The following is a 27,500-nucleotide window of genomic DNA, read 5'->3' on the forward strand; positions in this document are numbered from 1 at the left end:
CTCCTCCCTTCCCTCATTTTTCTCTTCTTTCCATCTCTCCCCGTCCCCTTTCCTCCCCTTCTCTCCTTTTTTCCTCGCTCCTTTTTATTCTCCCCTTTTCTCTGCTCTCTCTCTGTCTCTCCTCTGTCTCTGTCTTCTCCTTCTCTGTCTCGTCCCCTTTCTTCTATTTTTGTTTCGTCCCCTTTTCCCTCTCCTATTTCCCCCTGTCTTTCTGCTCTCTCTCTTCACTCCTTCTTTCCTTCTCTCTCTTTCACTCCTCTTCTCTGTCCTGTCCGTTTCTCCCTCTTCCCCTTTTTCCTTTTCCCTTCCGTCCCTTGTTTTTGTCTCTTCTCCTTCCTCGTCTCTTTTTCCTCTTCTCTCTCTTCTCTGTCTTTTTCTCTTTCTCTCCCTTCTTCCTCTATCTATCCTCCTCTTCTCTTCTCTGTCTCTTCTTTCTACCCCCCCTCTTCTCCCCTTCTCTTCTATCCTCTGTCTCGCTACCCTCTTCCGTCTACTCCTCGTCCCTTCTACTCCCTTCTCTGTCCCTCTCCTCTGTCCCCCGCCCTTTACTCCTCTGCCCCGTCTACTCCTCTGTCCCCGCAACCCTCCCCCGTCTCTTCCCCCCACCCTCTTCCCCGTCTATCCCTGTCCCCGCTACTCCTCTGTCCCCGTCTACTCCTCGTCCCTTCTACCCCCTTTCTCTGTCTACTCCTCTGTCTCTGTCACCCTCGTCTCTTCTACTCCTCTGTCCCCGTCTACTCCTCTTCTCACACTCCTTTTTTGTCTCCTACTCCTCTGTCTCCCCTTTCTACCCTTTTCCCTTTTCCGTTTTTACTCCTCTGTTTTTCCGCTCTCCTCTTCCTCCTCTCTCCTCTGTCTCCCCCCTTCTACTCCTCTGTCTCGTTTTAACCCCCCTTTTTCTGTCTCTTCACACCCTCTGCCCTTTTCCTTTCCCTACTCCCTCTGTCTCTGCTCTCCTCTTCCTATCTACTCCTCTGTTCTGCCCCCGTCTCTTCTCTCTCTTTTTTGTCTCTCTCCATCTACCCTCGCCCCTTTCTTCTCTTCCTCTTCACTCCTCGTCTCTTCTCTTCTACTCCCTTCTCTTCTCTATCTACTCCTCGCCCTCTGCTCTGTTTTCAAACTACTCCCTGTCCTGCCTTTCTCATCAAACCTGTCCGTCTCTGTCTCTGTCTCTGTCCTATCTACTCCTCTTCTCTGCCTATCCTCTCGCTGCCCCTCAAATCACTCCCTGTCTCTGTCGTCTCTATCTAACTCCTCTGCTCTGTCTCTCCCTAATCACTCCTTTTTCCCTCTGTCTCTCACTCTATCTACTCCTCTGCCCTCTGTCTCCATCTACTCCTCTGTCTCTGTCCTTCAAACTCTCCCCGTCTCTGTCTCTATCTCCATCCCTGTCTCTGTCTCTATCTCCATCCCTGTCTCTGTCTCTATCTACTCCTCTGTCTCGGGTCTCTATCTACTCCTCGTCTCTGTCTCTATTACTCCTCTGTCTCGTCCTCTATCAAACACCTCTGTTTTCTGTCTCTATCCTACTCCTCTGTCTCTGTCTTTACTACTCTCTGTCTCTGTCTCCTATCACTCCCTTCTCTGACTCTATCTACTCCTCTGTCTCTGCTCCCTCTATCTACTCCTCTGTCTCTGTCTCTATCTCCATCCCTGTCTCTGTCTCTATCTCCATCCCTGTCTCTGTCTCTATCTACCCTCTTCTTGTCTCTATCTACTCCTCTGTCTCTGTCTCTATCTCCACCTCTATCCCTGTCTCTGTCTCTATCTCCATCCCTGTCTCTGTCTCTATCTCTATCTACTCCTCTGTCATCTGTCTCTATCTCTATCTACTCCTCTGTCTCTGTCTCTATCTCTATCTACTCCTCTGTCTCTGTCTCTATCTCTATCTACTCCTCTGTCTCTGTCTCTATCTCTATCTACTCCTCTGTCTCTGTCTCTATCTCTATCTACTCCTCTGTCTCTGTCTCTGTCTCTATCTACTCCTCTGTCTCTGTCTCTCTCTCTGTCTACTCCTCTGTCTCTGTCTCTGTCTCTATCTACTCCTCTGTCTGTTTCTCTTTCTCTATCTATCCCTCTGTCTCTGCTACTCCTGTCTCTCTCTCTATCTACTCCTCTGTCTCTGTCTCTGTCTCTGTCTCTGTCTCTCTCTCTCTCTATCTACTCCTCTGTCTCTGTCTCTGTCTCTCTGTCTCTCTCTCTCTCTCTCTCTCTACTCCTCTGTCTCTCTCTCTATCTACTCCTCTGTCTCTGTCTCTCTCTCTCTCTCTCTCTCTATCTACTTCCGCTGTCTCTCACTCTATCTACTCCCTGTCTCTTCTCTGTCCTCTACTCTATCTACTCCTCTGTCTCTGTCTCTGTCTCTGTCTCTGTCTCTATCTACTCCTCTGTCTCTGTCTCTGTCTCTATCTACTCCTCTGTCTCTGTCTCTGTCTCTATCTACTCCTCTGTCTCTGTCTCTGTCTCTATCTACTCCTGTCTCTGTCTCTGTCTCTATCTACTCCTCTGTCTCTGTCTCTGTCTCTATCTACTCCTCTGTCTCTGTCTCTCACTCTATCTACTCCACTGTCTCTGTCTCTATCTACTCCTCTGTCTCTGTCTCTATCTACTCCTCTGTCTATGTCTCTATATACTCCTCTGTCTATGTCTCTATATACTCCTCTGTCTCTGTCTCTATCTACTCCTCTGTCTCTGTCTCTATCTACTCCTCTGTCTCTGTCTCTATCTACTCCTCTGTCTCTGTCTCTATCTACTCCTCTGTCTATGTCTCTATATACTCCTCTGTCTATGTCTCTATATACTCCTCTGTCTCTGTCTCTATCTACTCCTCTGTCTCTGTCTCTATCTACTCCTCTGTCTCTGTGTCTGTCTCTATCTACTCCTCTGTCTCTGTCTCTGCCTCTATCTACTCCTCTGTCTCTGTCTCTATCTACTCCTCTGTCTCTGTCTCTGTCTCTGTCTCTGTCTCTGTCTCTGTCTCTGTCTCTGTCTCTGTCTCTGTCTCTGTCTCTATCTACTCCTCTGTCTCTGTCTACTCCTCTGTCTACTCCTCTGTCTCTGTATCTTATCTATCATGAAGACTGATGAAAGTAATAACATCATAACATTAAAAGCATAAATCAAGTAGTCAAATTTTATTAGGCATTATGCCATAACCTTAGACTAGGATTAACTTTTTCTTTCTGGAACTCCTTTTACATTACTCTACTTCATTACAGAAACAAAATACCTACCAGAAGTCAACATGATAGAGGCATAACATCCAGTCTTGTTTTTTATTCAGAGTAAAGTAATTTGACATTACATTGAGCATTTGGCCCACAGTTCCTGGAAGAGAGAAAGCATTTTAAGAAAATTACATATTTTCTCATATGCACCACGAACACCACTTGCTGTGTCTAGTGTCTTTTTTACGAGATGAAATAAATGGGGAATTTGAACAAGCCTATTCCCGGTGGAAGGTGGAATGGGGGATGGGGGTAATTGGATAGGGATGGGGATGGGGGTAATTGGATAGGGATGGGGATGGGGGTAATTGGATAGGGATGGGGATGGGGGTAATTGGATAGGGATGAGGATGGGGGTAATTGATTGGAGGGATGGGTAATTGAATAGGATGGGGGATGGGGGTAATTGGATAGGGATGGGGATGGGGGTAATTGGATAGGGATGGGGATGGGGGTAATTGGATAGGGATGGGGATGGGGGTAATTGGATAGGGATGGGGATGGGGGTAATTGGATAGGGATGGGGATGGGGGTAATTGGATAGGGATGGGGATGGGGGTAATTGGATAGGGATGGGGATGGGGGAAATTGGATAGGGATGGGGATGGGGGTAATTGGATAGGGATGGGGATGGGGGTAATTGGATAGGGATGGGGATGGGGGTAATTGGATAGTGATGGTATGGGTAATTGATAGAGACGGGGACGTGGTAAGTGAGAGATGGGAGGGGGTAATTTGATAGGGATTGGGGGATGGGGTAATGGATAGGATAGGATGGGGGTATTGGATAGGGGGGGAAAAAAAAAAAAAATGTGATGGGGGTAATTGATAGGATGGGATGGGTAAGTGGATAGGGAAGGGATGGGAAATTGATAGGGATGGAAATGGATAGGGGCTGGGGGTAATTGGATAGGTTGGAGGTGAAATTTGTTTGGGTTGGGGATAGTGTAGGAAGTAATTGATAGGGATGGGAGGGGGTAATTGATAGATGGGGAGGGGGTAATTGGATAGGGATGGGGATTGGGGTAATTGGATAGGGATGGGGATGGGGGGAAGTGGATAGGGATGGGGATTAGGGGAAGTGGATAGAGATTGAGGTAAGTGGATAGATGGATGGGGTAATGGGATAGGATGGGGATTGGTAATTGGATAGGGAATGGAGGGGATTTGATAGGATGGGGATGGGGTATTTGATAGATGGGATTGGGTAATTGGAGAGGGATGGGTTGGGGGAAATTGATAGGAGGGGGATGGGAATTTGATAGTTGGGGAGATTTTTTGAGGGTGGGGTTTTTGTTTGTTGTTGGAGGGGAGGGGATATTGGTTTTGGAGTTAATGGAAGAGAGGGGTTTGGGAATTGGATAGATGGAGGGGGTAATTGGATAGATGTGCTGGGTTTTTGGATAGTGGGGGATGGTTATGGAGGGATGGATGGGGTATTGATAGGAGGGAGGGTGGTAATTATAGTGATGGGATAGGTTTTTAATTGGTTAAGGATGTATAGGGTATTTGGATAGGATGAGATGGGATAATGGACGGGATGTGAAGGGTAATTGGATATGATGGGATTGGGATAAATTGGATAGGATGGATGGGGGTAATTGATAGATGGATGGGGGTAATTGGATAGATGGGAGTAATGGAAGAGGGTTGGAAGGGGAAAGTGGATAGGATGGGTAATGGTTTAGGATTGGGATGGGGATTTTGAGATGGGTTATTGATAGGGATGGGATGGGGGTATTGGATAATGGAGGGGGGTTTGTGATATATAAAAATAATACAAACGTGGAGAGGAAAAGAGAGAGATTAAATTTACCCCTTCAAATATAAATATCATATTAACAACAATACCCATCCCTATCCAATTACCCCCATCCCTATCCAATTTTCCCCATCCCTATCCCTATCCAATTTCCCCCATCCCTATCCAATTTCCCCCATCCCCATCCCTATCCAATTACCCCCATCCCCATCCCTATCCAATTACCCCCATCCCCATCCCTATCCAATTACCCCCATCCCCATCCCTATCCAATTACCCCCATCCCCATCCCTATCCAATTACCCCCATCCCCATATCAAAACCCCATCCCATCCTATCCACAAACCCCATCCCATCTAACAATTATCCCCCACCCCCTTCTCCATTACCCCATCCCCAACCTATCCAATTACCCCCATCTCTCCTCTCCAATTACCTATTCCAACCTATCAATTAATCCTCTACCATCCACTATACATTCCACATCCAACCAATTCCAAATACCCCCATTCCCCTACCAATCCAATTGCCCAACCCCATCCTATCCAATTACCCCCATCATCCAATCCATAACCCCCATCCAACCCTTCCAATACCCCCATCCCCATCCCTATTCAATTACCCCCATCCCCATCCCCATCCAATTTCCCCCATCCCCCATCCCTATCACTTACCTTCACTCCATCCTCTCCAATTTCCCCAATCCCATTATCCCCTTTCCCATCCCATCCTCACAATTTCCATTCCCCCTCCTATCATTTACCCATGCCATCCTATCAATTACCCCTTCCCATCCCTATCCAATTACCCCCATCCCCATTCCTATCCAATTACCCCCATCCCTATCCATTTACCCCTATCCTCATCCCTATCCAATTACCCATCCTCATTCCCTATCCATTACCATCCCATCCTATCAATTTCCATCCCATCCTATCCCCTAACCCCCATCATCTATCCAATTACCCATCCCATCCTATCCATTCCCCCATCCTCATCCCTATCCAATTACACCATCCCTATCCAATTAAATTTCCCCCATCCCCATCCCTATCCAATTACCCCCATCCCCATCCCTATCCAATTTCCCCCATCCCTATCCAATTTCCCCCATCCCCCATCACTCATTACCCATCCCCATCCATCCAATTACCATTATTCCATCCTATCCAAATTACCCCCATCCTCATCTATCCAATTACCCATCCCATCTATCAAATTACCCCATCCCATCTATCAATATTACCCGTCCCCATCTATATCCAATTACCTATCCCCATCATTACCCAATTACCCATCCATCCTATCCCATTACCCCCTCCCCATCCTATCCAATTACCCCCCTCCCATCCTTATCAATGCCCCCCATCACCATCCCTATCCAAATAACCCCATTCCCCATACCTATCCAATTACCCCCAATCCCATTCCCCTATTCCAATTCCCCATTCCCCATCTAATCCAATTACCCCATCCCTCCCTATCCATTACCCCATCCTCATCCTATCCTTTACCCCAGCCCATCCCTATCCACTTACCCCCACCCCCATCCCTATTCAATTACCCCCATCCCCATCCCTATCCAATTACCCCCATCCCCATCCCTATCCAATTACCCCCATCCCCATCCCTATCCAATTTTCCCCATCCCCCATCCCTATCCAATTACCCCCATCCCCCATCCCTATCCACTTCTCCCCTATCCCCCATTCCACCTTCCACCGGGAATAGGCTTGTTCAAATTCCCCATTTATTTCATCTCGTAAAAAAGACACTAGACACAGCAAGTGGTGTTCGTGGTGCATATGAGAAAATATGTAATTTTCTTAAAATGCTTTTCTCTTCAGGAAATGTGGCAAATGCTCAAAGTAATGTCAAATTACATTTACTCTGAATAAAAAACAAGATGGTGTTTGCCTCTTCATGTTGACTTTCTGGTAGGTATTTTGTTTTTGTAATGAAGTAGAGTAATGTTAAAGGAGTTTCCAGAATGAAAAAGTTAATAAGTCTAATGTTATGGCATAATTGCTAATTAAAATTTGACTAGACTTGATTTATGCTTTTAATGTTATGATGTTATTACTTTAATCAGTCTTCATGATAGGATAAGATACAGAGACAGAGGAGTAGACAGAGGAGTAGACAGAGACAGAGGAGTAGATAGAGACAGAGACAGAGACAGAGACAGAGACAGAGACAGAGACAGAGACAGAGACAGAGACAGAGACAGAGACAGAGGAGTAGATAGAGACAGAGACAGAGACAGAGGAGTAGATAGAGACAGAGACAGAGACAGAGGAGTAGATAGAGACAGAGACAGAGACAGAGGAGTAGATAGAGACAGAGACAGAGGAGTAGATAGAGACAGAGACAGAGGAGTAGATAGAGACAGAGAAAGAGACAGAGACAGAGACAGAGGAGGAGATAGAGACAGAGACAGAGGAGTATATAGAGACATAGACAGAGGAGTAGATAGAGACAGAGACAGAGGAGTAGATAGAGACAGAGACAGAGGAGTAGATAGAGACAGAGACAGAGGAGTAGATAGAGACAGAGACAGAGGAGTATATAGAGACATAGACAGAGGAGTATATAGAGACATAGACAGATGACAAGGAGACCAGAGAGATAGAGTGAGAGACAGAGACAGAGGAGTAGATAGAGTGAGAGACAGAGACAGAGGAGTAGATAGAGTGAGAGACAGAGACAGAGGAGTAGATAGAGTGAGAGACAGAGACAGAGGAGTAGATAGAGTGAGAGACAGAGACAGAGGAGTAGATAGAGTGAGAGACAGAGACAGAGGAGTAGATAGAGTGAGAGACAGAGGAGTAGATAGAGACAGAGACAGAGGAGTAGATAGAGACAGAGACAGAGGAGTAGATAGAGACAGAGACAGAGACAGAGGAGTAGATAGAGACAGAGACAGAGACAGGAGTAGATAGAGACAGAGACAGAGACAGAGGAGTAGACAGAGACAGAGGAGTAGATAGAGACAGAGACAGAGGAGTAGATAGAGACAGAGACAGAGGAGTAGATAGAGACAGAGACGGAGACAGAGGAGTAGATAGAGACAGAGACGGAGACAGAGGAGTAGATAGAGACAGAGACGGAGACAGAGGAGTAGATAGAGACAGAGACAGAGACAGAGGAGTAGATAGAGAGAGAGACAGAGACAGAGACAGAGACAGAGGAGTAGATAGAGAGAGAGACAGAGACAGAGACAGAGGAGTAGATAGAGAGAGAGACAGAGGAGTAGATAGAGAGAGAGAGAGACAGAGACAGAGACAGAGGAGTAGATAGAGAGAGAGACAGAGGAGTAGATAGAGAGAGAGAGAGAGAGAGAGAGAGACAGAGACAGAGACAGAGGAGTAGATAGAGAGAGAGAGAGAGAGAGAGACAGAGACAGAGACAGAGACAGAGGAGTAGATAGAGAGAGAGACAGAGACAGAGACAGAGGAGTAGATAGAGAGAGAGACAGAGACAGAGGAGTAGATAGAGAGAGAGACAGAGACAGAGGAGTAGATAGAGTGAGAGACAGAGACAGAGGAGTAGATAGAGTGAGAGACAGAGACAGAGGAGTAGATAGAGTGAGAGACAGAGACAGAGGAGTAGATAGAGATAGAGACAGAGACAGAGGAGTAGATAGAGATAGAGACAGAGACAGAGGAGTAGATAGAGATAGAGACAGAGACAGAGGAGTAGATAGAGATAGAGACAGAGACAGAGGAGTAGATAGAGACAGAGACAGAGACAGAGGAGTAGATAGAGACAGAGACAGACAGAGGAGTAGATAGAGACAGAGACAGAGGAGTAGATAGAGACAGAGACAGAGGAGTAGATAGAGACAGAGACAGAGGAGTAGATAGAGACAGAGACAGAGGAGTAGATAGAGACAGAGACAGAGACAGAGGAGTAGATAAAGACAGAGACAGAGACAGAGGAGTAGATAAAGACAGAGACAGAGACAGAGGAGTAGATAGAGACAGAGACAGAGGAGTAGATAAAGACAGAGACAGAGGAGTAGATAGAGACAGAGACAGAGGAGTAGATAGAGACAGAGACAGAGGAGTAGATAGAGACAGAGACAGAGGAGTAGATAGAGACAGAGACAGAGGAGTAGATAGAGACAGAGACAGAGGAGTAGATAGAGACAGAGACAGAGGAGTAGATAGAGACAGAGACAGAGGAGTAGATAGAGACAGAGACAGAGGAGTAGATAGAGACAGAGACAGAGGAGTAGATAGAGTGAGAGACAGAGACAGAGGAGTAGATAGAGTGAGAGACAGAGACAGAGGAGTAGATAGAGTGAGAGACAGAGACAGAGGAGTAGATAGAGACAGAGACAGAGGAGTAGATAGAGACAGAGACAGAGGAGTAGATAGAGACAGAGACAGAGACAGAGACAGAGACAGGAGTAGATAGAGACAGAGACAGAGACAGAGGAGTAGATAGAAACAGAGACAGAGACAGAGGAGTAGATAGAGAGAGAGACAGAGGAGTAGATAGAGAGAGAGACAGAGGAGTAGATAGAGAGAGAGAGAGAGACAGAGACAGAGGAGTAGATAGAGAGAGAGACAGAGACAGAGGAGTAGATAGAGAGAGAGACAGAGACAGAGGAGTAGATAGAGAGAGAGACAGAGACAGAGGAGTAGATAGAGAGAGAGACAGAGACAGAGGAGTAGATAGAGAGAGAGAGAGAGACAGAGACAGAGACAGAGGAGTAGATAGAGAGAGAGACAGAGACAGAGACAGAGGAGGAGATAGAGAGAGAGACAGAGACAGAGACAGAGAGAGAGAGAGAGAGAGAGACAGAGACAGAGACAGAGACAGAGGAGTAGATAGAGACAGAGACAGAGACAGAGACAGAGGAGTAGATAGAGAGAGAGACAGAGACAGAGACAGAGGAGTAGACAGAGGAGTAGACAGAGACAGAGACAGAGACAGAGACAGAGGAGTAGATAGAGACAGAGGAGTAGACAGAGGAGTAGACAGAGGAGTAGACAGAGACAGAGGAGTAGACAGAGACAGAGGAGTAGACAGAGAGGAGTAGAGAGAGAGAGAGAGACAGAGACAGAGAGAGAGAAATAGAGAGAGAGAGAGACAGAGACAGAGACAGAGACAGAGGAGTAGATAGATAGATAGAGAGAGAGACAGAGACAGAGACAGAGGAGTAGACAGAGACAGAGGAGTAGACAGAGACAGAGGAGTAGACAGAGACAGAGGAGTAGACAGAGACAGAGGAGTAGACAGAGACAGAGGAGTAGACAGAGACAGAGGAGTAGACAGAGACAGAGGAGTAGACAGAGACAGAGGAGTAGACAGAGACACAGAGACAGAGACACAGAGACAGAGACACACAGACACACAGACACACAGACACACAGAGACACAGAGACACAGAGACACAGAGACAGAGGAGTAGATAGATAGATAGAGAGAGAGACAGAGACAGAGACAGAGGAGTAGATAGAGAGAGAGACAGAGACAGAGACAGAGGAGATAGAGAGAGAGACAGAGACAGAGACAGAGACAGAGACAGAGGAGTAGATAGAGAGAGAGAGAGACAGAGACAGAGATAGAGAGAGAGACAGAGACAGAGGAGATAGAGAGAGACAGAGACAGAGGAGATAGAGAGAGACAGAGACAGAGGAGATAGAGAGAGACAGAGACAGAGGAGATAGAGAGAGACAGAGACAGAGGAGATAGAGAGAGACAGAGGAGAGAGAGAGAGAGAGACAGAGGAGTAGATAGAGAGAGAGACAGAGGAGTAGACAGAGAGAGAGACAGAGGAGTAGACAGAGGAGTAGACAGAGGAGTAGACAGAGGAGTAGACAGGAGTAGACAGAGACAGAGACAGAGACAGAGACAGAGACAGAGACAGAGGAAGAGAGAGAGACAGAGACAGAGAAAGAGACAGAGACAGAGACAGAGGAGTAGATAAAGACAGAGACAGAGACAAAGGAGTAGATAAAGACAGAGACAGAGACAAAGGAGTAGATAAAGACAGAGACAGAGACAGAGGAGTAGATAAAGACAGAGACAGAGACAGAGGAGTAGATAGGGAGAGAGACAGAGACAGAGGAGTAGATAGAGTGAGAGACAGAGACAGAGGAGTAGACAGAGACAGAGACACAGAGACAGAGACACAGAGACAGAGACACAGAGACAGAGACACAGAGACAGAGACAGAGACACAGAGACACAGAGACACAGAGACACAGAGACACAGAGACACAGAGACACAGAGACACAGAGAGAGAGAGAGACAGAGACAGAGACAGAGGAGTAGATAGATAGATAGAGAGAGAGACAGAGACAGAGACAGAGGAGTAGATAGAGACAGAGACACAGAGACAGAGACAGAGACACAGAGACAGAGACACAGAGACACAGAGACACAGAGACAGAGACAGAGACAGAGAGACAGAGACAGAGACAGAGACAGAGAGAGAGACAGACAGAGAGACAGAGACAGAGACAGAGGAGTAGATAGAGAGAGAGACAGAGACAGAGACAGAGGAGTAGATAGAGAGAGAGACAGAGACAGAGACAGAGGAGTAGATAGAGAGAGAGACAGAGACAGAGACAGAGGAGTAGATAGAGAGAGAGACAGAGACAGAGACAGAGGAGTAGATAGAGAGAGAGACAGAGACAGAGACAGAGACAGAGACAGAGACAGAGACAGAGACAGAGACAGAGACAGAGACAGAGACAGAGACAGAGACAGAGACAGAGACAGAGGAGTAGATAGAGAGAGAGACAGAGACAGAGACAGAGGAGTAGATAGAGAGAGAGACAGAGACAGAGACAGAGGAGTAGATAGAGAGAGAGACAGAGACAGAGACAGAGGAGTAGATAGAGAGAGAGACAGAGACACAGAGACAGAGACACAGAGACAGAGACACAGAGACAGAGACACAGAGACAGAGACAGAGACAGAGACACAGAGACAGAGACACAGAGACAGAGACACAGAGACAGAGACACAGAGACAGAGACACAGAGACAGAGACACAGAGACAGAGACACAGAGACAGAGACACAGAGACACAAGAGACAGAGACAGAGACACAGAGACAGAGACACACAGACACACAGACACACAGACACACAGAGACAGAGACAGAGACAGAGACAGAGACAGAGACAGAGACAGAGACAGAGACAGAGGAGTAGATAGAGAGAGAGACAGAGACAGAGACAGAGGAGTAGATAGAGAGAGAGACAGAGACAGAGACAGAGACAGAGACAGAGACAGAGACAGAGACAGAGACAGAGGAGTAGATAGAGAGAGAGACAGAGACAGAGACAGAGGAGTAGATAGATAGAGAGAGAGACAGAGACAGAGACAGAGGAGTAGATAGAGACAGAGACAGAGACAGAGACAGAGGAGGAGATAGAGAGAGAGACAGAGACAGAGACAGAGACAGAGACAGAGGAGGAGATAGAGACAGAGACAGAGACAGAGTAGTAGATAGAGAGAGAGAGAGACAGAGACAGAGACAGAGGAGTAGATAGAGAGAGAGACAGAGGAGTAGATAGAGAGAGAGACAGAGGAGTAGACAGAGGAGTAGACAGAGGAGTAGACAGAGGAGTAGACAGAGGAGTAGACAGAGTAACAAGACAGAGGATTAGAAGAACAGAGACAGAACAGACAGAGACAAGACAGAGGAGTACACAGAGACACAGACACAGAGACACAGACATGTATATGTATATGTATATGTATATATGTTTGTATATTTATATATATGTTTATGAATACCTGTATTTATTTATGTATGTAAGCTATATAAATATATCTATATATATATAAATAATATATATATAAATATTTATATAAAATATATATTAAATATATAAATATTAACATACACATATAAATTTACATATATATATTATATATATAATATATTATTATATATTATATATATATTTATTATATATATTATATCTATAATATAAATATTTATATAACTATATTATATATATATATAATATTTATATATATATATTAAATGTATATATATACTATCTTATATATACATAATAATATATATATAATATATATATATATATATACATATATATATACATATATAATACATCTATATATATAATATATATATATACATATAAATATATATATTATATATACATATATATAACATATAAAATGTATACATATATATATATACACTTATCTATAGATACACATATCTATATATACATATATATATATATATTACATATATATATACACATATATATATATATATATATATACATATATATATTATACACATATATATATATATATACATATATATATACACATATATATATATATATACATATTATATATATATGTATATACATATATATATACACATTTTATTTCTATATATATTACATATATATATACATATATATATAGATTATATATATAAATATATATTTAACATATATATAATTATATAATTATATATACATATATATATATTATATAGACATATATTATATATTTACATATAGATATACATATTTATACATGATATATATGTATTTATATGCATATATATATGTATACTATTTGTTATTTATGCATATATATAATATTATATATATAAAATAAAAATATTTATTTATATAAAATATTTATATATATATTTATATAAATTCATATATATTACTGTATATTTATATATATTTATAAAATATATTTATATAATATATATATATATGTATATATATATGTATATATATATGTATATATATATATATGTATATATATATGTATATATATATGTATATATATATATGTATATATATGTATATATATATTTATATATATATATATGTATGTATATATTTATATATATATATATATATATATATATATATATATATGGATATATATATGTATATATATATGTAAATATATATATATATATATATATATATATTTATATATTTATATATATATATATATCATATATATATATGTTTTTTTATTTCTTCCACCATGTACAAATTAGATATTGGATTAATTTCATCCTGTTGGAAGATCGTACAATGAAAAAAGCGCTGTTAGACTGCAACCGGAAGCTTTGGGAGAATTGATCTCTTTGATGTATCAACGTTACTACCCACACAAATAGGATCTGAGTGAGTTGGCATAGAAATAATCCTACATTTCATATATATATATATATATAAATATTTATATATATATTTATAATATATATATTGTTTTTATTCTTTATTATTATATACAGTATGTATGGATTTGATTGTTATATGTATTTTAGATGATATATAGATTTAATCTGTATAATATATATAAAAGTATAATAAGATATAATATAGATAAATATATATTTAGAAACCTGTATAATAAATATATATAGATAGACAAACTTATAATAGTATATTATAATATTTTTATGAATATATACGTATATATTATAAATATTTTTAAAATAGAATTTATGTATATAGAGTAGATATACATGTGTATACATGTATATTGATGTATATACATATATATACATATATGTACATATACATATATGTATATATATGTATATATATGTATATATATATATTTTCATACACATGTACATATGCACATATACACTTATACACATACACATACACATACACATACGCACACACACACACATACGCACACACATATGCATACACATACACATACGCACACACATATGCATACACATACACATACGCACACACATACGCACACACATATGCATACACATATGCATACACATACACATACGCACACACATACGCACACACATATGCATACACATACACATTTATACATAAATATACTCATACACATACACATATATACATACACTTATATACATACACATATACATACATTCATACATACACATAAATACATACACATTCATACATACACATAAATACATACACATTCATACACATACATTTACATTTACATTTACATTTACATTTACATATTTACATATATATATGATCCTAAATTTAATATTATATATTATTATAATTTACCTTAAACATATATATAGTGTTGTTGATATGTATATGTATTGTTATTTTTATGTATATGTTATATGTAATGTCTTATGGTATAGGATGTATAATTATATGTTATATCGATAGTATATAGCTATTATGTTTTTTTATGTTCTACCATGATATACATGTTTTATATTATATATATGATATATATATAGATATATATATAGTTATATATATATAGTTTATATAATAATCTGTATATATTTATTAGAACATATAATGTAATATTATATAAATATTTATATACGTTATATATATATATATTTTTTACATGTAATGGTATTTCAATAACATTTATATTGATAAATATCTTCTCTATATGTACTATGTATATATATATAATATATATATATATACTATTTTTCTTTATATATAAATATTATATATTATTATATATATATATATATATATATTAATTATATAATGGTAATTATATTTCATATTAGGGATGTTATATATTTATATAGACAATGTATATGATTATCTAATATAACATATAAAATGTTATATTTTTATTTTATTTATTTATTTATCTATTTATTTATGTGATATATACAATATAATTAAATATGTGTTCATTATAATATATATATATATATATAATTATTATTATATATATATATATATTATTATATATATATATAGATATATAGATATATATATGTATATATGATATATGATTTGATTGATGATATATGATATTGTAAGTATTTTATATATAGTAATATAGTAATCATTATATTTATTTATATAAGTATAATATAGTTATGATATATATAATATAATAATAGAATATTATATATTAATGTTTAATAATATTATATATAATACTTTCATAAATAGAAAAATATATATTATTTTTATATATATATGTTTATATATATATCTATATATGTATATATTTTTGGTATGTTTAATATGTATATGGATATATATATAGTTTGTATATTTATTTGTATATATTATATATATTATTTGTATATTGTATTGTATATTTTTTTTTTTTTTTTTTTTTTTTATTTTTTGTATGTTTTTTACTCTATATATGATATTTATATTAAATATGTTTTATTTATAAATCATATATATATGATTATATATTATAATATATATATATAAATATGTTAATATATATATAAATACATGTATTATGTATTTATAATATCAAATAGAAATTTATACTATATATATATATACATACCATATTTCATGTTATTATTATATGTTTTGTATGTACATAGTGTGATATGTATAGTGTATATTATTTATGTGCTTCTATATATGCTTATATATATCGGGTATCATATGTTTATATGTATAAATATAGGATACGATAGATATGCACCACACGCACACAGCACACCCGGCTTTTGCGCACACGCACGGCACACACGCACGCACGTCGCACATCACACAAACACATTATATAGAAAATTATTATTATATATATATTTTATATATATATTTTTTTATATATATTTTTATATATACTATTTATTGATATATTTTTACATATATGTATATAGTATGGTTATTTGGCTATATATACATTGATGTTATATTTATATGTATTTGTTGGTTTATGGATAGGTTTAAGTAATAGGGTTTATATATGGTATATGTATATGTTATGGATTTTGTGATGTTATTTATAGGTTTGTACATACATCCTCTGTTCCATAATTTTTTTATACATTACATATATACAGAATCTATATATTCATACACATCATGCATACATATATTTATATTATTATATTATATATTTTTTATATTTTAGATTTATATATATATTTTATATTTAAAAGTTATTTTTTATATTAGTCATACATACATTTTACACATTTTTTTTGTATTTAATTTATTATATATATATATATATATATATATATAATATATATATATTTATAATTTATATATATATTTATATTTTTTTAGTATAGACATACACCATTTATACTTTGTATATATTTTTATATATCTTATTTTATATTTTATATTTATATATATATTTATATATATATATGATATATGTATATATATATATATATATATATATAGCCACATACATACATGCACATATATATTTGTATATGTAGATTTATATGTAATATATATATATACACATATACATATATCTTGTCCTTATATGTATTTAAGATGTTTATATAGATTAACAATGATAGAAATTTATATTTATTACATATATTTGTACATCCACATTTATATTTACACATTCATACACATATGTTAGATTATACCATAAATAGAAGCCTTTTTATCCTTATCTGAAATTGAAATAGAATGTTAGAATTTATTTATAAGTGGTATTGGATATAGTAAGTATATTTTTCATTTGTTTTATTTTAGTGAGGCAGCTTGAATCAAAATAATTTGAATCTTCCCACTCACTTTCAGTCACTCATTATAAAGCTAGAGCCATTTTTGTATTTTAATTTTTTTGTTTTTTACTGTGTTTAGAATCTTACATCTGTCATGTCACAGGGTCCGTCAATACTGCAGTTGACTATAACTGTAGTATAGGGCTCATATCAGCTCATAATTTTTCTACACTCAGTGTGATGGAAGTATTGCTTTTTTTATGAGAGGACAAAATGCTACTTTATTATTTTGTATTTATGTAGTCATGTATGAATACGAAACACACAACTATCCACAATGAAGATAACATGAAGAGGTAGGGAAGAGGGAAGAAACTTGAGCTTATGACAATGAGTACCACAGTAAAAGGCATCCCTACTTTCACAGGAGCACATTATAGACATTGGGTATGGTGTGAGTCACCTTCCTCTTTTTCTGTCTGCATGTCCTTCATCTACGGTAATTTAGATCAAGAAGTCAGCAACTTGCTATGTGCCTTTGCTCTATAAAGATATGCTTGCTAGAGACTATAGATGGATGACATTCAAGGCTTTCTCTCGCTGGTGCCAGAAGAAAGTGGTTCCAACTAGGTTTTAGATGTTAAGTGAAAATCAGTGCTTAGTATTATGCAAATTATAGTAATTATGACTGCATTTATTATCACCATTCACTCATTACTCATAGCACAATAAATAGCAGTGATCCGAAATCCCCCAATGTCATATACGTCCTGACGCCCGTCGTTGTTGTCATTTTCAAAATTGAAGCATTAACCCATTGGATAGGTGTCATGACATATATGATGCAAGAGCTTTGACCTGACAATGGGCTTCATGATGTAAATGACATTTGGGGATTTTGGATCACTGTACTGTTTTATTGTGCTGGGAGTAAGGAGTAAGTGATGATGGCAATTGCAGACATTATTACTATAATTACTGTAATATTAAGCAAACCTAACATTCAAAACCTATATGGCAGCAATTGCTTCTAGCACCAGCAGGAGAGAGCCAATGAAGTATGCGCAGGCAAAAGGAGACGAGGAAGGTGACTCAATCCATACCCAGTGTCTAATATGTGCTCCTGTACCACTATAGATGCCTTTCACTGTGGCACTCAGTCACAAGCACAGTAGGGTATTTCAATAATTGCAACTTTTGAAATGTCATTGTGACTGTACATAAATAGGCTCAATGTATCATAAATATGAAATGTGAAAAAAATCAGCTTGACCTGATAACGTTTAGGGGTTGCACTTTTCAATTTAATATATTGCGCATTTCCGCGGAATTGGGGCCTCGCAGCCGGACGAGGTCCACGCACTTCGAACTTTTCGCTAACGTTAAGTGATCATAGTTCCTTCCGAATCGCAATCAAATTTGTGTCTTTAGGTGCATCAAGTTCCTCGCTGACCTTGGGAACCTAAATATTCTTGTAACTAATTCTCATAGTCCTTATGCACTGAAATACCGAATATGCAATGTTCCTCGATGACCTTAGGTCAGAAGTCTTTCTACTACTTCTAGTTTCTCACTGTACTCAGTGGCCTAGGTTAAAGTAATGCGTGTTTCTTTAATAAGCATATAAATGTTAGTATTTTAATAACAATTATTATACATTCAACAACTTCTGTGGTGTTGCTATTGTGTTTGTGGATATATTGCACGATATAATTCGCTGAAGTGGTTTGATTGAAATCCAAACATTTCTGGAACGACAAATTGCGGTTTCGATACTTGTGACTAAATTGATGAATATTCAGATATTTGGTATGAAGACTATTGACTAAACTAAATGCCATCACAAAGTACTTAACATAAAGGAAAAGTGTATTATAATACACTGGAATGAGTTTGAAAGCTTCGTGGATGGTACTGAAAATCGTATCTTTTAAAGGCAAAAGACAACGAGAGAAGTGCTACAAGAAGACATCGAGGTGGTATGAAGCAAAGTTAAATGGTAGTGCTGGATTCCTGGTTCTGTTGACCATAAAGCCTACTAAAGGGAATGGAATACAGAATACAGTGGGATACGTGGTTGGCATAGAAAATTGAATGAGTGAGATCCCAGGAATATGTAATTCGATACAGTTGATGAAACATGAATCGGATAATCTAAATCTTCCCAACCCTTAGAAGATTTATACCCTCCTGATGATGCCAGGATAGGAACGGAAATACACATGGATTATGAATACAAATTTATTGGACTCATGTCGTGGTAACTGCATTGCGGTGGAAACGTCTACAGTGAAGTAGTACAAGAGATACTGATTTTTTTTCTAAAGTGTAGGTCTTGACAGCAGATTGATTCATCAGATATACTATTTTCCGCTAGAATTGTTAGGCACTACTGGTTAAAAGAGTTGACACTGTAGCTTCTATGATGGCATCCTTTGTTTAAAATCAATTGTCATAACTCAGGAGAATTAACAGTAATGTTTGATTTTTTGTGGATATAAATGTTGAGGTCCTTTTTAAAGTGGCCTATTGACTTTAATACTTTTGAGGGTTAACGTGTACTCTGGACAGAACATGCATAATTTTTTTTGTCTTGGAGTCTTAATTTTTGTTTTAACATGTATTCCATAGGGTATGTGTGCTGTGGTGTGATTTAGTTATATGTGTTACATCCATTGCATGTTTGTTCATCACTTGATGTTGTACTTGATAAATTTATAAAGTATTGAAAATTGCTGTGATTTGCCATTAATAGACAAAAAGTTGGGCTTGAAAGACAATCTGATTAGATGCTTGGAGGATATTGCAAAAGGAACCCTTACTGTTATCAGAGGTATCTCGAGTTTCTTACAAGATCCATTTCTTTTGCTGGCGAAAAAGCTGTCATTAGTACCGAGCCGACAATATTTCACGACAGCATTTTGGGGCCATCTTCAAAGGTGTTCAGAAGTAGGGATCAGATTAGGGTTTGACAAATTCCTACTTTGCATTCCTTCAGTAGATATCTGCATAACACAGAAGTCATTTTCATTGCCCACTCTCTCACATGCTGACTGGCATGCATGAAGGTATTTGAGTTATTGCTGAAAATGGGATTGGAAAAAGCTGGGATTATACAACCAGGCCAAAACTGAAGGATCGAATTTGGTACAATTTTTCCTATGAGAAGTTATGCAACCTCAGCACAGAAAAGTTTGTGAATGTCCCAGGTTTTTCGGAAAGAGTGTTTAGTTCTCCTTTGTTCCATTATATATGGGATATCAAATACACGTTGATTGCGAATAGGGGAATATAGTATATATGAGAAGTTGTTGCATGTTATAGATATTGCCAATATAAGATACGTTTCTAATTTGTAATATACTTTCACCATGTGTAATATTATGCTTAATTGTGGAAAAAATAATCTTAAAAACTAGAATTATACTATACACGATTAAATAAATCAACATAATTTGAATACATCGTTAAGTAATTACTGCTGAAATGACGAAGAGAATATAGAAAACGGGAATTTCACCCCAGACTAAACTAATTATTTGATAATATTTTTCGTATCTTTGAGTTAAAAGTGCAATAGGTAAATATTGATAAAAACAAATAAAAATGGTATCACTAGTCAAGAAAAAATAAATGGAGCCTACTTCTGAACAGTCCCCGTGAATTTGAAGGATTTAAAAAAAATCACCAATTATTGAAATACCCTAAAGCACAGGTTTCCTTCCTCTTCCATTGTAGGTGGTTATATGTTTATTTGTTCATGACAGCACAAACATATGAAAAAATAAAGTTGCTTTTTGTCCTCCCATAAAACAGCAGTACTTCTTTCACACTGAGTATAAAGAAAATAATGAGCTAATATGGATCATATACTACAATTTTAGTCAACTGCAGCATTGATAGAGCCTGTCATATGGCATATGTAAGTCTCTAAACTGAATAAAACACACAAAAATAAAACACAAAAACAGCTCTAGTTTTACAAAGAGTGACTGAAAGAGAGTGGGAAGATTCAAATTATGTTGCTTAAAGCTGACTCACTTGAGAATAAAACCTATCCTGGAGATTGGGCAAGCAAATCTATCCCTGTCCACAATGGGTTTAAAAAGGAAGCAAATGAGCTTCTGGTATATGTATGGATGCAGCTATCCCAGTTATATCTTATGTTCAGTGTGGTGTAGGCACTCTGTGTTAACCCATTTGCTCTGTGTGATGTGATATCATGTCATGCAAATATTTCTCTCCTAGCGTGTGACCTTCTATCATGTTATGATTTCTCCCTCAAAATGTATGTTTTACATCATTACATATTTGCATAATCATAAGGGTTCCATTTCTATAGACACATTTTTATTTTCTTGTGAAAATGATGTAAACAAATACAAAAACCCTGATTATCACATTGCAGCATCGCATAGGATGTTTCGCACTAATCACTGTGCAATTGTCATCTAGCCACCCGAAGCATCGGTACGCAAATATAAGCTCCAGTGTAAATGAGTTTAAACAATCTTCAATGTGTCTTTAATTTCATTTCATGATCAGATTACAGAGCTTTCATCAAAAAGAGAAAGTGATGGTTCTGTCTATCAAATTAAAATCAAGTTTATCAAAGAACTTTCTACAATGGATTCCCAAGGGCTACAGATTATGAATATAAAATTGAGACAGTGGCTTGAACACCTAGGTCTGCAACTCATAGGACGCAACCACTTCAACCCAAAAGCTGCAGCACGAGATGAAAGATACAAGTTAGTAATTACATCTGAGAAAGTGAGAGACTTTATTTTAAAAAAAATTAAGTGATCCCACCTTTTAAAAAAAATTGTCAAGATTTCTGCCAAAACAATGTTAGTATCCAACTTTTTGAAAATGCATTTCATAAGTATTGTTTTCTCCCTTCAAGGATATCTATATGGCCTGGCTATTCTACTAGTGTAAGACAACATGAGCAAGCTTTGCTGCTGAATGTAGATGTTGTACACAAGTTCCTGAGAACTGAATCTGCATATGATATAATGCGTAATTGTGGAAAGAATATGGTAAGTATTTTATCCTTTCTTATACCTCCCAATAAACATTAACCCATCCACGACGGGGGAATTCTAGCCTTGAATGTCCAAATGCCGGGGCGTTCGAATTATTAGGCCTAAATCAATTGAATGGCTGGCACAATACTGTGCCGCCCGGCCACTGGGCTTTTGAATGCGCGGTACAGTACTGTACCACCCGTCCTGTGTGGGTTAACCACTAAATCATGTATTACACATGCTGGCTAACAGCCTTGTAAGCATATGGCTTAGAGCAATAATTGCCAACCTTTACACCTTGTTACTAAACTTGCTGAGTCGGAATAAAGGGCGTATCGTGCACCGGCAATAACACATTTTTTCTTCATTCTGAACATATTATTATTTACTCTCATTACTATACAGATTGTACTAACTGACACATACAAGGATGTTTGTGATGTGCTGTTGAGTAGGAATTATGAATTGTGAATTAGGATCATGTCATTTTGTAACAGCACACAATTATTTTATGGTTTCTCACGGAATGTCTGGTGATGGTTAGCAGAACCATGGTTGGGAATCACTGGCATTATTGCTAGCCAGATGTCATGCTTGGCTGCACCCAGAAAATAACTATCTTTATATGTCATAGGAATATGTAGGAGGGATTGTTATTGTCTGTTAACCCTGATGGTGTGTGGATGTCATATGTGCAGAAAGACTTAGATGCCCATCCCCTTAGGAGTTAGTCCTTACCTCCATCCTCCCACCCTCTCTACCCCTCAAAACTAGAATTGCTCAGAATTGTATGATTATTCAAACACACATGCACTTCCATTAGATAATACAGTATTAATTACTACATTAAAACATTTCTTATCTAAAAAGATATTAACTCATTAGCAGCAGATGGCATGATTTGCTGCAAAGGCAGGATCGGTCATAGACGCGGATGGCACCATGCCAGACATGTAAAACAGCCATCCTACTGCACAGACCTCTATTTAATACCGCGACCAATGGGTTAAAGCTTCAACATTACAGCTATGCTTTAATTTCTTACTTAGATGACCTACTTGTTAAGAATAGTAAAAATGAATAGAGAATTTCTTTCCTTTTCCTTCTGGGCTCCTTCCCTACTAGAAATTACTTGCATCAAGAGAAGTATGATATAATGCACTTTTGCTTTTTACTTTACTCAAGCTTAATATTACCGTACCTGATCATGTCTTGAAACATTGAACTACCTTTATTTATTTATTACAATGAATATATCTAAATTTATTAAGCTTGGGACAATATAATACATGTATTATACACACTTTATTTTATCTACAGAAAAATGAAGCCCCAAAACATCTACTTGGAACAATAGTGATGACTACATACAATGAAAAAACCTATAGAGTTGATGATATTGATTGGGACTGTAATCCTCGTTCATCTTTTCCCTATAAAGGAGGGGAGTGCACCTACCTTGATTATTATGAAAAGGTAAGGTTAGAGGGTACAAGTTTCATTTAGGCATTCTTACATTTAATCCTACAGTCTTCATTTTGAATTGTTTTATTGTGAATATTTTATTATTTGTATATCATTTTAATATTTTCCAGAATTACCAAGTAAAGATTCGTGATCAGAAGCAACCAATGCTTGTTTCAAAACCCAAGAAGCGTGACTTAAGAAGGGGCGCAGGAAACATATATCTGGTGCCAGAATTATGCATAATGACCGGGCTAACTGATGATATGAGGGGAGATTTCAACATGATGAAGGATCTAGCTCATTATATGCGGATGGCACCAGACAAGAGAGTGCAAGCTCTTGTACGCTTCAACAAGGACCTTGCTAAAAATGAAAAGGCAGGTTTTAAAAATTATTAAAATTGACATATATATACATACATACATACATACATACATACATACATACATACATACATACATACATACATACATACATACATACATACATATATACATATATACATATATACATATATACATATATACATATATACATATATACATATATACATATATACATATATACAAACATACAAACATACAAACATTTATACATATTTACATACATATATGCAGACTTTGATATATACATATATACATATTTACATACATATATGCAGACTTTGATATATACATATATACATATACATGTATATATATCTATATGCATATATGTATATATATATATGACTTGCAAAACACTCTTCCGTGTTGATAAATGGCAGATAAACCCACTATACACAAAACAATAAATCTGTTTTGTGTATAGTGGGTTTATCTGCCATATGTTTTAATATATATATATTAATAATAGCTAATACATATATATATATATATATAATATAAATTATCAGATAGATAAATACGATGATATATATATATATACACATATATAGTAAGTGTGAGTATACTGTATATATACATATATATATACATATATTATATACATAGAAGTATAAGATATACTAGTTGTATATAGATTTATATATATATAATTATATATATACTTATATATATGATATATAAATAGTATATATAACTGATATATAATATACATATATATATATACATATTTAGATATATACATATATATAGTATATATTATATATATATATATATATATAGTGAATATATTATTTAGTTGAATGAATATATTATAATATACTTATATAATATATATATAATATATATATATATATAATTATATATATACATATATATTATATACATATAATATATTTATATACATATAGATATATATATATATATTATGATATATATATATATATATTTGATATATAATTAATTATATATATACATATAATATATATATATACTAATATATATATATATAATTATATATATATATATATGATATATGGTATATAATATAATATATATAGTGTTATGGGATATATATATGATATATAATTTGATAAGTTTGTTATAAATATATATATAATATATATATAGTAAATATATATATATATATATAATATAATAATAAGATATATATATATATATTAGTTTGAGTTATATATATATATATATATATAATATATATATATATATATGTTATAATGATATGAGTATATTATATATATATGATATATAGTATATATAGAGGTTATATATAGGATACTATATAATATATATATATGAAATATATAAAGTTAATATATAATATATGAGTGTATATAAATTTATATAAAATATATATATATAATATATAATATATATATATATATATATAGATATATATAGGTATAAATTAATAGGTATATATAATGATATATTAATATTAGATAAGTACTAATGATATATATATATATATATATAATATATATATATATATATTGTTATATATATATAATATATATATATATACATTTAGTATCATAAATTTATTTTTTAATTGTATATATATATATAAAATTATATAAATAAAATAATATATAAATATATAATATAAATATATATATATATATATATATATATATATATATTTCTATATATATATAATATATATATAAATTTATATCTATATATTGTTATATATATATAAATATATTTATATTATAGATATTTAAAAAATATATATAATATAAATATATTAAAAATATTTTATATATCTATATATTATAATATGATATATAATATATATATAAATATATATATATATAATATATATAATAGATAATATATAAATATATATATATATAAAGAAATATATATATATATAAAATATATATATATATATATATTATTTATATAATATATAATAAACTTACTTTGTGATTATATATACATTCAATAATATATATATACATATTTATATATAGATATATAAAGCCTATATTATATATATACATAAATTACATACATACAATATACATAATATACATAAAAATATACATTTTAATATACATGTACATGACCAAACATTATAAATTACATATATATATAATAAAAATATAAATATAAAAAATATATATAGTATAAATATATATATAATATAATATCGTTATAGGTATTATATATATAATATATATATACTAAATATATATATATATATATATATATATATATCTCAAATATATATATGAGAGATATATATATATATTAAATATAAATATATATGATAAAATATATTTGATATATATATATATATATAATATATATATAATATTAATATGACATATATATATATATATATATATATAAATATATATATATTTATATGATATATATATATAAATATTATCATGATATATATATATAAATATATAAATGTTATAAATATTATATATAATATATAGTGAATATGATAGTGATATATATATATATATAAAATATAATAATAAATATGAATAAATTTATATATATATAAAATATATATATATAAATATATATTATATATATAAAAATATATATATATATAAATATATATATACGAAATATAGTATATATTATAAATATTTATATATATATATATAAACATATAATTATTAATAATATATATATATTTATATATATAAATATATATATATATACTATATATTATAGCATAAATACTCACTAAAATATATATATTTATATATGCATATAATTATATAATCTTAAAGTATATATCTAGATGCTCTTGCCACTATATAAATATATATATATTAAAATATATATATTTAAATATATATATATAAATATATATAGAAAATGTATATACTCGAATATGACTATTTCACTATTAGTATCCTCTATAACCTCTCTATATACTCCTATACTAATGATAGTATTATATATATTTATAAAATATAAAAAAGAAACTATATATATACTCCTCGTAATTAGTATATATAAGATATTACATGTACCACTCATATTTATCCGACTATATATATGATTAAATATATATTCCCCGCTCCCTTATATATATTTCAAACCTATAAATTATACATACATATAGAATATATATATATTGACTGAACACGCATATATATTCACTTATATGATGACATACAAATGCATACATATACTAG

General features: G+C 34.5%; 1 protein-coding gene across 1 annotated transcript; it reads left to right on the top strand.

The window, feature by feature from the left end:
• Positions 1–21,972: 21,972 nt before the first annotated feature.
• On the top strand, positions 21,973–24,336 carry LOC122251835 (protein piwi-like). Its single transcript, XM_043014021.2, has 4 exons — positions 21,973–22,177; positions 22,333–22,468; positions 23,777–23,932; positions 24,052–24,336. The coding sequence occupies exons 1-4, from the start codon at positions 22,053–22,055 to the stop codon at positions 24,319–24,321; spliced, it is 687 nt and encodes a 228-aa protein (XP_042869955.2). The 5' UTR covers positions 21,973–22,052; the 3' UTR covers positions 24,322–24,336.
• Positions 24,337–27,500: the final 3,164 nt, after the last annotated feature.

This window comes from Penaeus japonicus, unplaced genomic scaffold (assembly GCF_977035675.1).
Source record: "Penaeus japonicus unplaced genomic scaffold, GWHDUDI00000001_assembly GWHDUDI00002301, whole genome shotgun sequence".
Lineage (NCBI taxonomy): Eukaryota > Metazoa > Arthropoda > Malacostraca > Decapoda > Penaeidae > Penaeus > Penaeus japonicus.

Excerpts from the sequence above, each read along its gene's own strand:
- LOC122251835 (XM_043014021.2), top strand. The coding sequence starts at position 22,053 with ATGGATTCCCAAGGGCTACAGATTATGAATATAAAATTGAGACAGTGG. Across the intron at positions 22,178-22,332 it reads GCACGAGATGAAAGATACAA|GATATCTATATGGCCTGGCT; the intron begins GTTAGTAATTAC and ends TCTCCCTTCAAG. Across the intron at positions 22,469-23,776 it reads GTAATTGTGGAAAGAATATG|AAAAATGAAGCCCCAAAACA; the intron begins GTAAGTATTTTA and ends TTTTATCTACAG.